This window comes from Microtus ochrogaster, unplaced genomic scaffold (assembly GCF_000317375.1).
Source record: "Microtus ochrogaster isolate Prairie Vole_2 unplaced genomic scaffold, MicOch1.0 UNK1, whole genome shotgun sequence".
NCBI lineage: Eukaryota > Metazoa > Chordata > Mammalia > Rodentia > Cricetidae > Microtus > Microtus ochrogaster.
In genome coordinates, this window is record NW_004949099.1 from 1458721 (window position 1) to 1470775 (window position 12055).

The 12055-nt window shown below is 47.3% G+C and overlaps 1 protein-coding gene across 1 annotated transcript in view; it reads right to left on the reverse strand.

Annotated features, from left to right (window-relative positions):
* Window positions 1-12055, reverse strand: part of Antxr1 (ANTXR cell adhesion molecule 1) — a 218251-nt gene that overhangs the window by 186239 nt on the left and 19957 nt on the right. The window contains exons 2-3 of the mRNA XM_013352879.2: window positions 7158-7229; window positions 3130-3201 (exon numbers count right to left, since the gene is read on the reverse strand). Coding sequence (XP_013208333.2) covers window positions 3130-3201; window positions 7158-7229 — 144 coding nt within the window. The remainder of the gene's footprint in view (window positions 1-3129; window positions 3202-7157; window positions 7230-12055) is intronic.

Below are 12055 nucleotides of genomic sequence, written 5' to 3' on the forward strand. Positions count from 1 at the left end.
TCAAGTGTAGGCATGTGCACAGGATGTGTGTGAGTTCAAGTGTAGGCATGGGCGTGCATGTGCACAGGATGTGTGTGAGTTCAAGTGTAGGCATGGGTGTGCATGTGCACAGGATGTGTGGGAGTGTGTGCTGGCCCTCAGGTGCCTTCCTGAGGACAGATCTCACCTAGCTTTGCTGAGCAGGCTGGCTAGCTGGGTGCTGAACTTCCGGGCAATCTGCCTGTTCCTAGCCCCAATCCTGGCATGGGATAGGAGGCACACTCAGTCTGCCTTGGTAACATGGACTTGGAGTTCCAAACTTAGGTCTTCACATTGGCAAACCAAGTATTTTACATCTCTCCAGCCTGGTGCCCTTTTCTCTTCACAAGTTTCATTTAAAACTCCATAAACGTCCTCAGATACACACAGGGTATATCAGTGCATCCTTGACTGTCTCAGAGGGATGCTGAGAAGAGCAAATGCTCTCAGAAGAGACAGAGATTCCCTGCAGTAATATTTCATTTGTATTTTATTAAATAAAGCTTGTCTGAAGATCAGAGAGTAAAACAGCCCCACTGGTCAGCCTTACTGACCAGGCAGGGGTAACACATGCCTCTATTCCCAGTGGTGCACGCCTTCAATCCCAGCCCTAGAGAGGAATATAAGATGGGAGGAGAAAGCTCTCAGGCACAATCTCATTCAGAGATTCCTGGAGGCAGGATCACCATTTCAGACTGAGGTAGAGGTAAGAGCTGGTTAGACAAGTTAGAACTGGATCAAAACTCGATCCTTGCAGCCCGTCTCCCTAGAGCACGTGAGTGTGACCACTAGTCTCCACTGTATGTGGTAAGGTTGGGTGTGTCGGGCCCATGGTTGACTAGGTCATGCAGTCACCCCCCGGAGGCTCACAGCCTTCTGCAAAGTGGGGGTGCTAAAGAAACTAGTGGTGATGAAGGTAAGGCACAAACAACGGCGATTCCAAGGAGACTCAGAGGAACGCTGTCAGCGTGGCATCCTGATCGTGTCTGTCTGTCTGCTACCTGCCCTGGCCAGCTGCCGAACAGCTGTGGTGGTGACTTAGAGCATCTATAGAGCTGCATGGCCTTTCTCTCTTGGTCACACTGACATACTCATTGGCATGAAGTGATGTCAGGATGCCACAGCTCCAGCAGGATGGGAAGGACAGGGGAAATCTGGTTCTGCACTGGGACTGATGATAAAGACACCCCCACATGGGTGCTTACACCCACAGTCCTGGACTAGCTCCAGAGTTTCTTCTTATCCATGTAGGAGTCCAGTCAGTGACCAGAGGAAAAGACTGTCTGACTCTGTGAGCCATTTCCAGCTTACTGTCCTAGCTGTGTGCTCTCAGGTCACCTGGTCGAGGGTGGAAGACGAGGGTGTGGCAGCATCAGCAAGACTTCTTGTTTAGTTGCCCATCTCTGAGCAGAAGCCAGGCCTGCTGAAGGATGGCATCCAAAGACCGAGTAGGACTCCAGCTCTCTCACAAGGCTAGGTCCTTCCTTGGAGCTTCTCAAAGTGCTTGGCCAACCCCAAAGGAGGCTTATTTCTTTAAAGAGAATGTGCAAGGAGAAGGGGAAGCAGCGGGGCCTGGGCCTAGTCTAGGTTCTGTTTGGTGTCCATGGGAAGGAGGCATGGTCTACCGTCCTCTGTGAAGAGGGAATGACATACACTTTTAAAATGGGGTTTCTGGGCAGCATGTTGAGAAGAAAGATTTGGAAGTGAAGTTATAGGCGGAATCCCAGGCAAGGAGAGCCGTGGGCACTGGCTTAGACTTACTGGTCTGAGCCAGAAAATTGGTCAATTCTATTCTTGTCTCTGTAAAAGGATGTTATCAGCTGACATCTTCCAGGCCTTCTTACGCTTGCTATGGTTTGACTTGAGGGTTGTGAACTTCACATATGGCCCTCTGTGAAGACGCTAGGAGGTAGGCCTGGGGCAAGCAGCTGCATCACTGGAGGATGGCCCTGGAGGAGATTAACATAACTTGCAGAACGCAGACTCTTCCCAAGTTAAGTGTGTGGAGAGTGGGGCTAGCCACTGACTCTCTGGGTTCCATCTCGCCATGTGGTCTCTGCTGCCGTGATGTCATGAGCCATATCTGATGTGCAGATGCTGGCATACACTGACTCTCCAGAAATGTGAGCTAAATAAACCTGTTCTCTTTATAAAGTACCAAGTCTGTGGCATTTTGTCAGAGCAACAAAAAGATGGACTAAGCCTTGTCCTGCTTCCGTTTCTTTTTCCAGTATACCTATATTTAAGGCATCCAGGAATCCCACGTTCCTACAGTGCTTCCCTCAGGTGGACCATGCCACATTTTTCAGTGTCGTGAATGTGAGGAGATGTTCTGGTTTTTCTTTAATTTTATTTATTTATTAAGGATTTCTGCCTCCTCCCCCCCACCCCCTCCCATTTCCCTCCCCCTCCCCCGATCCCCCCCAAGTCCCTCTCCCTCATCAGCTTGAAGAGCAACCAGGGTTCCCTGACCTGTGGGAAGTCCAAGGACCGCCCACCTCCATCCAGGTTTAGTAAGGTGAGCATCCAAACTGCCTAGGTAAGGAGACTTTCTGTAGCCCTTCCCGTGCATCATGATAACTAGGGATAAGTGGCGTGTGTTAGTCACCAATGGTCTTCATGTGTGATGTGGAACATGGTTAAATCCCTGAGAATGTTTGTCAAAACTGACATTTTCCCTTACTTGATCAAACTTTCCTTCTATTTATTTGTGCCACAACTTTCCTCCTTGACAATCACACAGTTTCAGGCTCTTATCTCTCAAGTGGAATATCTACTGCATTTTCAAAACTCTAGCTTACCAAATAAATCTAATCCAATCCCTAAAGAACCAAATTGGCCAACATTTTGCTCCAACTCAGCAGATGAAGTTAACATTCAAATGCAAGGCTCATCTCAACATGGTCCAGTCATTTAAAACATCTCACCAGTGTCAGGAAATGTCATCGGAAGCCACGGCAGAGTGAGCCAGCAGAAGGCCCAGATGCAAATGTCAAGGCTCGAGTTAAGAGATAGATGTTAGATAGACGGGTGCCTGAGACGCCAGGAGGCTCAGATCTCAGGGCTACTCAAGGCAGACCTTGAAATGACGTGTGCAGAGTGTCCCCTTACCTGTCCTCAGTTAGCTTCATTAAGGTTGTCCCTCGGGTGGAGAAGACAATGAAGGACATCCTTAGCTGTGGGCTAGAAAGGAGAGAAACTCTGTTAGGTCAGAGAGAACACCTGAGGCAGGTCAGTCCCTTCCCAGCTTCCTTCCTGTTTTTGGCTTTGTGTCATGGCTCCCAGGACTGAGACATCACCTAGATGGGAGTCCCAGTGGATGTGGCAAGAGTTTTTCCAATGGCCACCTTGAAGCTCTGAACCAAAGGTGCCTGCTGTGTCTCCCTTCTGACAGGACACTGTTCCAGAGTGGGTATATCACAGTAAGAAAGAGGAACTCCATCCCAACCCAGGCCTTCCCCAAAGGGAACTTGTCTACAAAGTGTCTGTGAAATGGGGAGTCCTATCACCTAAGTCTGAAAGCTTCTCCAGAAGAAGGGAGTATCTCAGAAGGATTGCTGTTCACTTAGCTCCTCCTCAGATGCTTCTGAGGGAAGAGGGGTGGCTGGGCCACAGAGAGTCTCTTCTGCTTGGTGGCTACATGATTTATTCAGCACTCAAAAACTTTCAGTGTAAAATCCACTCTCTGGGTAATAGGGCAGTCTCTTGTGAGGACTGGCAAGAAGCACTGGCAGCCTGCACAAGGCTTGGCAACTCACTGCCATCCTGCAGTGTGCCTGTCAAGAGGCCAACTGGTCAACCAGCGTAGCACCAAGCTGTGTCTTCACAAGGCACTGACCTCACGGAGCTGAGATGATAATGATCCTTGAACACACAGACCTCTCTTCATTGCTTAGCTTCAGGCCTGAGGCTCAGTTGCCTGCCCATCATGGCTGTCTTCTAGCATCACCCCTGACTCTGCTGCATTCTCCATGCTGCACCCCAAGTTATTTATCATAAAACATAAATCAGATCTTGTCTTTTAATTGCTACAAAAGCTTTGGCTACTCTTAGAATGAACCTTCCATTATTTCTATGTGCCTGACGTGTCTTTGATTGGGGTTTTTGCTGTGACTGCTTTAGCAGAAGGGAGAAGCAATGGAGATTAGACAGGCAGGAGGGAGTCAGCAAGAAAGTAGAAGTTCGAAGAGGAACAAAGGCATCCAGGAGTCTAGAGTCAATGGCATGGAATGGACAAAGTGGGAGAATGGCCCTAAAGGTGGGCAGTTGGTCCTCATGGATGCAGGAAGGACAGGCATGCAACTCTTTGGGGCAGGACTGGGTGCTAAGGGAACATCTGTCTGCTTCCCTCTAGGCTCTCAGTGGCCAGGAAATGGGGCTACTTCCTGAGCGTGATGGGAATGAAGCATAGTTCTGGAGCTCAAGGAAAAGGAGAAGAGTAAGAATTATTTTTAGGAAGGTGAGGGGGTCAGAACAAAGGGGAATTAAAGGATTTCAACTCAGAAAGACCCTCTTCAGTCAGGAGTGATGTATTATGCTAGAATCAACCCATTTTTATATTGGCTACCTCTACCCCACAATGTGCTATTTAAGGAATAAATAAAATTATCATTCAGGTTTTGAGAAACCCACACAGTGATTTCATAATAGCTGCATCAGTTTACACTCCAACAACAGAAGATAAGGCTTCTCCCTTCCACACATGCTCGCTGGAATTTGTTTTCTTGGTAACAGCCACTCTGACTAGGACGAGACAGAGTCTCAAAGTAGTTTTGATTTGTATTCCTCAGATAGTTTTTTTTTTTTTGAGAACTCTCTGTTCAATTTCATAGCCCATTTTTCTTAGTTTTTCTTTTCTTGATGATTAATTTTTGAGTTGTTCATATGCTTTGGATGTTGCTTCTCCTATAGGTCTGTAGCTGGCAAAGGCTTTATTTGATTCTATCGACTACTTCTTTACTTGATTGACAGCTTCCTTCACTATTCAAAAGCATTAAATTTCACAAGGCCCCGTTTGTTAATCATTTGCCTTATCTTCCCGAGTAGCCAGAGTCTTGTGCAGAAAGTCTTTACCTATGCATATGTCTTATATCAGTTTTGGAGTTTCAAGTCTTCAATTGAGGTCCTTGATCCTCTGAAATCGATTTTTTGTTCAGGGTGAGAGAGATGGATCTAGTTTCATTCTTCTACATCCAGATATTCAGTTTCCCCAGCATCATTTGAAGACAATAAACCCTGCTCCCTATTCAAGAGTGTACCTAGCACTCTTAACAGCCCTTGGACTGTTGCAGAAACAAAACTCGGTGACAGTCTTGTCCCCTGCACACAAGGGATCTGCTATGGTCTGGATATGGAGCATCTCCTTGAAATCTTATGTTTTGAAGCTGATGTAAGCAGTGTTCCAAGGTGGGGCTTCAGACTGGATCAAGAGACACCACCTTCATGGATGGCTCAAACCACTGATAGAGTCAACATTTGAACAGTCTTCTGAGAGGTAGGGAAACTGGAATATGGGACCTAGGTGGAGGAAGTGGGTTACTTGGGGTGTTTTCTTGGTGTTCTACCAGGTCTCCAGTCCCTGCCTGATACTGCCTCTGTTTCTTACCCACCAGGATGCAAGAAGCATTGCTACACTGCATGTTAGGTCAGGAAGCTCTACTTCAGCACAGTCTGAAAACAGTGGAGGTAGCAGGGCACCAAACCTCTGCCACCATGAGCCAATATGAACTTCCCTCCTTCTAGGCTGCTCTCCAAGGCATTTGTCACAGAGACAGGAAGTATGACCAACACTAAGTCCACAGCCAAGGAATTCAGAGGGGGAGGCCATAGGAAAGCACCTTGAGGTCTAAGAGTAAGCCTTGGCAATGTCTCTGGTTCCTTCTTTCTTCATCTGTACAGCAGGAGACTGGGGTAAGTATCGACTCAGTAGCCCCACTGTGTCTTTGATTCTAATATAGTGAAGAGTATGGAACCACTGATGGCCCTCGCAGACAGCGCTGGAGGCTACTTCCATGCAGATGCTGGGTGATGGGATGTGCACACACTTAATCTTTGTCTGTTCCTTTTATGGAGCCTCTGTTCATCCAAGGTTAAGCCCATTGCTGGGGTTGCACAGGGAGCTTGGATTCAACACTCATCTCGCCCAACTGGATCCTCCTCCACTGGGCCCCTCAGCTCAGAGGGAGAAATGAGGACAGCAAGTGGAGACAGAGCAGACGCTGTCAAGGACTTGGATGTAGATGTGGTTTGTGTCACTTGAAAGGGTCACTGGGTGAGAGTGCAGGAGAGGATGTTTGGCTCCATAACAAAAAGGCTTTAAACTGAAATGATCCAAAAGGCAGAAGTTTCTCAACAAAGCTTTTCAACCCGAGGCTCCCCAACGGCTCTCAATCTAGACTGTCAAATCCAAGTTCCACGATTTGTCTAAATGTTTTTTTAGCATCACACATACACCGTCTCTCACCTTGCCTGTACCTCCTCTCCATGTTCTCCTCTCAACACCTACTTTCTATGTCACCTGGGTGTAGGTTTAGGTGATTCCTGCTGCAGATTCAAGGCTACCCTTCCTTTCCTCTTAGCGAGGTAAGAGTACATTGCTTGATAACTAAGTATGGGAGGAGGATGTGTGCCATTACCCTGGACTCAGAATACACTGTGCTATAGAAATGGACTGAAGAGTTTTGTGCTCACTCACATTGGTCTCCATGGAGACCATCTACCACCATGGGACCCCCATCAGCCCTCACAATGCTCACACCAGCTGCATCAAGGATCTTGACAACATGGTGCAGGTGCATCCAGAAAGCTGTGTGACTCCAAAGATGGTGATGTCACCTCCTTTAGTGGGTGCACCTCCAAAGTCCATAGTGACCATGCTCAAACCTGCCTGGGAAGATGAGGTCAAGCCCACAGAGATAGGAAGCAGGGGTCATGTGACCAGCCATGACTTGCTCAGGGCTGTGTTGTGTTCACATTAAAACCAGAAGGGATGTAAGCAGATTGGCACTGGTTGGTCACCTAGCACCTTACCCACATGTCCGCTCAGTGTGCACTCCCACGGTGTCCGGGAGTTTTCGGAACAGTGAATGGCCTGGATTCACCACCAGCCATGAGAGAAGGGACTGTGGAGTGACACTCACCTGATGAACCTGTGAGCCAGCTGCTCCACAAAGTAGTAGATTTCATTCCAGTGGTGCAGCACGCTTCCTGACCTGCGGGACAAAGCAGCATGCCTTAGCACCTTGTGCAGGGTTTCTCTTCAGTCTACCGCTCTATGCAGAACCAACCCATGAACTGGGCTCATTCCTTACCCGGAACTGGAATAAATTTGGAAATTATCTGTAAGGCTGTTTTAAAATTTTTAAGAATTCCTCCAATTCCATCTCCCATTGCCAACCCGGCCTCCACTCCAAACTCTTACACTGAAGCAAGCAGACAAACAAAAACCCCGGGGCTCAAACAGATCACAGGCTGGCTCCACATCTTGATGACACTGTTATTTAAATGCCCCTCTAAAAGACTTTATTCCAATTCCAGTGAATAAAATCAGCAAACTGACTGTGGTGGTTTGAATGAAAATGGCCTCCATGGGCCATAGGGGCTGGCGTTATTAGGAGGTGTGATCTTGTTGGAGGAAGTGTGCCACTGGGGGTATGCAGGTTTTGAGGCTTCAGATGCTCAAGCCGGGCCCAATGACACACTCTCTTCATGCTGGACCTTTGGGTCTAGATGTAGACATCTCAGCTTCATGTCTGCCTGTGTGCTGCCGTGTTTCCTGACATTACAATAATGGACTGAACCTCTGAGCTGTAGGCCAGCCCAAATTAGATGTTTTCCTTATTAAGTTTGCCATGGTCATAGTTTCTCTTCACAGCAATAGGAACACTAACTAAGATACTGACATAAAAAAAATTACATACCAATTCTTAATTTGATTATAAATACAGGTATCTATAGAATTTTTAAATAAATCATTGGATAACTGAATCTAGCAGGTTTCCTAAATAATAACCGACCAATTGGTGGACTTTATTTTAAGAAGGCACTGAGAGTTAAACATGGAGGAAAATCTTTTGACTCTAATGTGGTTATTTAGAAAAATAAATGAAAGAAGAAAATGGCTCAACCTCTCACTATCTCAGAAGGGAATGCCCCCACCAAAGGGAGGGAAATCAGTTCTCTGAAAATATGTAGTTGTGGGACTTTTAGACTTGGAAAGGCTTTGAATCTTCTGGATCTGACATTGTGATATTTATGATCTTCTGCTCACCCCCTTGACTCCGCCTGTTTTCCCACAGTGCTCCTGCTCAGGCTCTCACAGCAGGGACGATCTTAGCTTTGTCTACTAAGATATGTTATGCCGTTTCCCTTCCTCGCACAGATCTGCCCAGCAGAGCCCCAGCCTGTCCTGCTGGGAGCTGAGGCAGTGCCGTGCTTTCTGCTCCGACACTTGGTATTGCGAACATTTTCTGCTGGGGGCTGATTACGTTTACTCATTTATTTCTGTGTGTTATGTGGGTACATGTGTGTGGATGTTTGAGTGTGTGTGTGCACGTGTGTTTAATATGTGTGTGATACATACACATGCATTCACTGTAACCTGAGGTCAACAGAGGGCATCAGATCTGCTGGAGCTGAGCTGGAGGTTCTGAAGCCCTTTCCTTCCCTATCTTTTTCTTTTCTTGGTTTTGCTGGGTGTTATTCTAGGCCTTTTATTTTTTAAATTTAGCGTCTTAATTATTTGAAAATTTCATCCACATATATAATGCTCATTTTTTGTTCATTTCCACAGCAACTTCCCTCTTCTATCCCCCCCACCACCACCACTGAACCCAACCTTCTAAACCAAACCCTTTCTCCACCACTTCTCCTGCTGCCTGACAGGAATGACCATAAACCATGAGCCCCAGGACATCTTTCCAGTGTCACCTAACATCAGACCTCTGTGAGAACCCGGCCACACTGAGAGCGGAGACTCGGGCTTGGGAGAGAGGAGCCCTTCAACACACTGTGAAACAATGGGGTTTTATACTTAATAACCCTAGCTGAACCCAAACCTCCACTCAGGAGGCTGGCCACTCCCAGTGAAGCTGACCTCTGGTAGTTCAGACGTGGCCCCTCTCACTCTGAGCTCAGAAGCAGATTCCTGATCCCAACAGGAGAAGCCAGGGTTGGCTGGGAAAATGGCAGCATGTATTCAAGCTCGGCTTTTCTCCACTCATCTGTGCGTCATTAACCTTATATGGCATGGCATGTCCCATTTGTCTGTTTAAGAGTTAGTACCTGAGCCGGGCGATGGTGGCGCACGCCTTTAATCCCAGCACTCGGGAGGCAGAGGCAGGTGGATCTCTGTGAGTTCGAGACCAGCCTGGTCTACAGAGCTAGTTCCAGGACAGGCTCCAAAGCCACAGAGAAACCCTGTCTCGAAAAACCAAAAAAAAAAAAAAAGAGTTAGTACCTGAACCCCATCCGTGTAGGACTAACCTAGCCATTGCTATCCACACTGCAAGGTAGAAGCCAAAACTCTCTAAACCCAAATATAAACAGTACAAGAAGATGTTTGTCCCTTGGACTTGGTGGGTTTTGTGGTAATGGAACTAGTGAAGGGTCTCTTCTCGGGATTTTTGCATCTCTAGTTTGTAAGTACAAATTCCACCAAACTTTGGAATTAAAATAGCCTCCCAGGAATTCTAACTGGGGACAGCATTACAGAATCCTCTGTTTGAAGATTCACTTGATTCACTTGGGATCCAATCAGAGCCAAGATCAGTGTCCTCTCCCAGTATCAACTGCGGTGGCTTTCGCAAAAGGGCTCACTGCTCCCCAGGGAGGGAAACCACCCTTGTCCACTCTACGTCTCTATCAGCCATCACTGCAGAGGGCACTTACTTTTGTTTGCCTAGTTTGTCTCCAGCATTTGAAATAGGATAAGAAGTCAAGAACTATTTGACATCACACTTAGTGAAGGATTCTGTATAGAACAACCTTGCATTGCCCTCCGGTGACAGGCCAGGCACTTCCAAGGTTTAATAAGCAAAGAGCAGGGGCAAAGACAGAGATCCCAGATTTTACCCATTTGTTTTCTGAACAAAGCTGCATTCTTTCCTATTTCTGAGAGTTTCTAACACCCCTGCTGTTAAATGCCTTAGAAAACACATTTGCTATACAAGCAACCAGAGCATAAATAAAAAGGTAACCAAGCAAGCAAGCGTGTGGCTGGATCCACCACCAAGAACCTTAGCGAAGTAGCTAAGAGAGAGATTACAAAATGGTCAGGCCCCACTCATCCTTAGCCCCACCTGGCTTAAGTCATTGATGTCAGTGACCCTCTTGGGTCTCCAGACAATCCTGGGTGGGGATGGATGTGTTCAGTAGACTTCAGGAACATTGGGTGGACCCAGAATTAGCGCCAAAGCCCTCTTGCCACTGTGTGCCCTCTCCCAACTTTGCCCCACCCTCTTCTCTCTCCTTTGCTCCTCTTCCTAAGAAGCTGGAGCCCATTCTGCCCAGCTGGCCTTATCAGCTGTTTCCTTGCGGCCACAGCCAAGTCTCCCTCCTGGACCTTGTTGACTCTTGCTGCCACTTCTACTTCTTCACACACCAGGTCAGATCCAAACCACACCACTGAGCCCTCTTCTTTGCCCTTGGTCTGGGGACACACATCCTGCTCCATCTGGTGCTGTGAGGCCTCTACCAGCCAGGATGTTCGACTCTTCTACTGCCATGTGACTTCCCCTTAGTCAACCCAACTGATGGCTTTGAAAACAATGACGCTTACACTGCAGAATGCAGTTGGGGAGTTGGGAAATCAGCGATTGGGGTATGGCCAGGCTTTTTTTTTTTCCCTCAAAGAAATGAAACAAAACAAGATTGAAAAACCAGAATGTGCTGTTGAAAATAACCGAAAGCAGTGCTGTAGGGAATTTCTGGTTGACTACAAGTGCCATACAGGCGCCGTGTTAGGATATCAGGATTTTTCTGTGGCTCATGATTCAGAAGATATCTTAACCAGAGAGGTACTCCCTTCTCCACTGTGCCTTTCCAGCACACGCACACGCACACACACACACACACACACACACACACACACCCCGCAAGCACACTTATACCACACATGTACTCACACATTTATGTACACAAAAGCACACTCACATACATAACACATACACATGCATGCATACAGGCACTACACACAGACACCACACACACACACCACATACTTATACAGACCACACACACACACACACACACACACACCACTCACATAGGGCACACACATGCCACACAAATAGTTGCACACACAAATACATGCACAAACAATACACACTAACATGTAACATACACATACACCACACTCACACGTACCCACACATGAATATACACCACATACATACAGCCAAAAAAAGCTTACACATAGTTTTTGACATGAACTACTAATACTTTGGCACAAATTCAACAAACAAGTGGCATGGTTGCTAGGACAGAAAGCGTTAAGCTGTCTTAAAGGTGCTTCAGTGGGCAAACTGCATGGCTTTGGATCCATTTCTCACTCACTGCAGGTTCAGAGATGATTCCAAGAAAGCTGAGTGATCCCCAGAAGGCTAAAAAGGGACAGACCAATGTCACTCAAAGATTGCTACTATGTCAAGTTGTCACTGGTGGGGAAGTGACAAACACTGAGGGTCCACAGGACAGGGTTTTAAAATACAGCATAATCAAAACAACTAGTTCCCTGTCATAAACACAAGGGTGGAAGACAAGTAAAAGGCAGACCACCACGAGGCTCACCTCCAGCCACAGTCGGACACGGGCAGTGTCCACCATACTTCTTCCCACCACAGCAGACATGGGCACTGGCCACCATACTTCTCCCCTTAACAGTCAGACACGGGGAACTGCCCCCCATACATGTCCCTCCCACAGCAGACATGGGCACTGTCCACCCACCATACACGTCCCTCCCACAGCAGACATGGGCACTGTCCACCATACATCCCCCCACAGCAGACATGGGCACTGCCCACCATACATCCCCCCC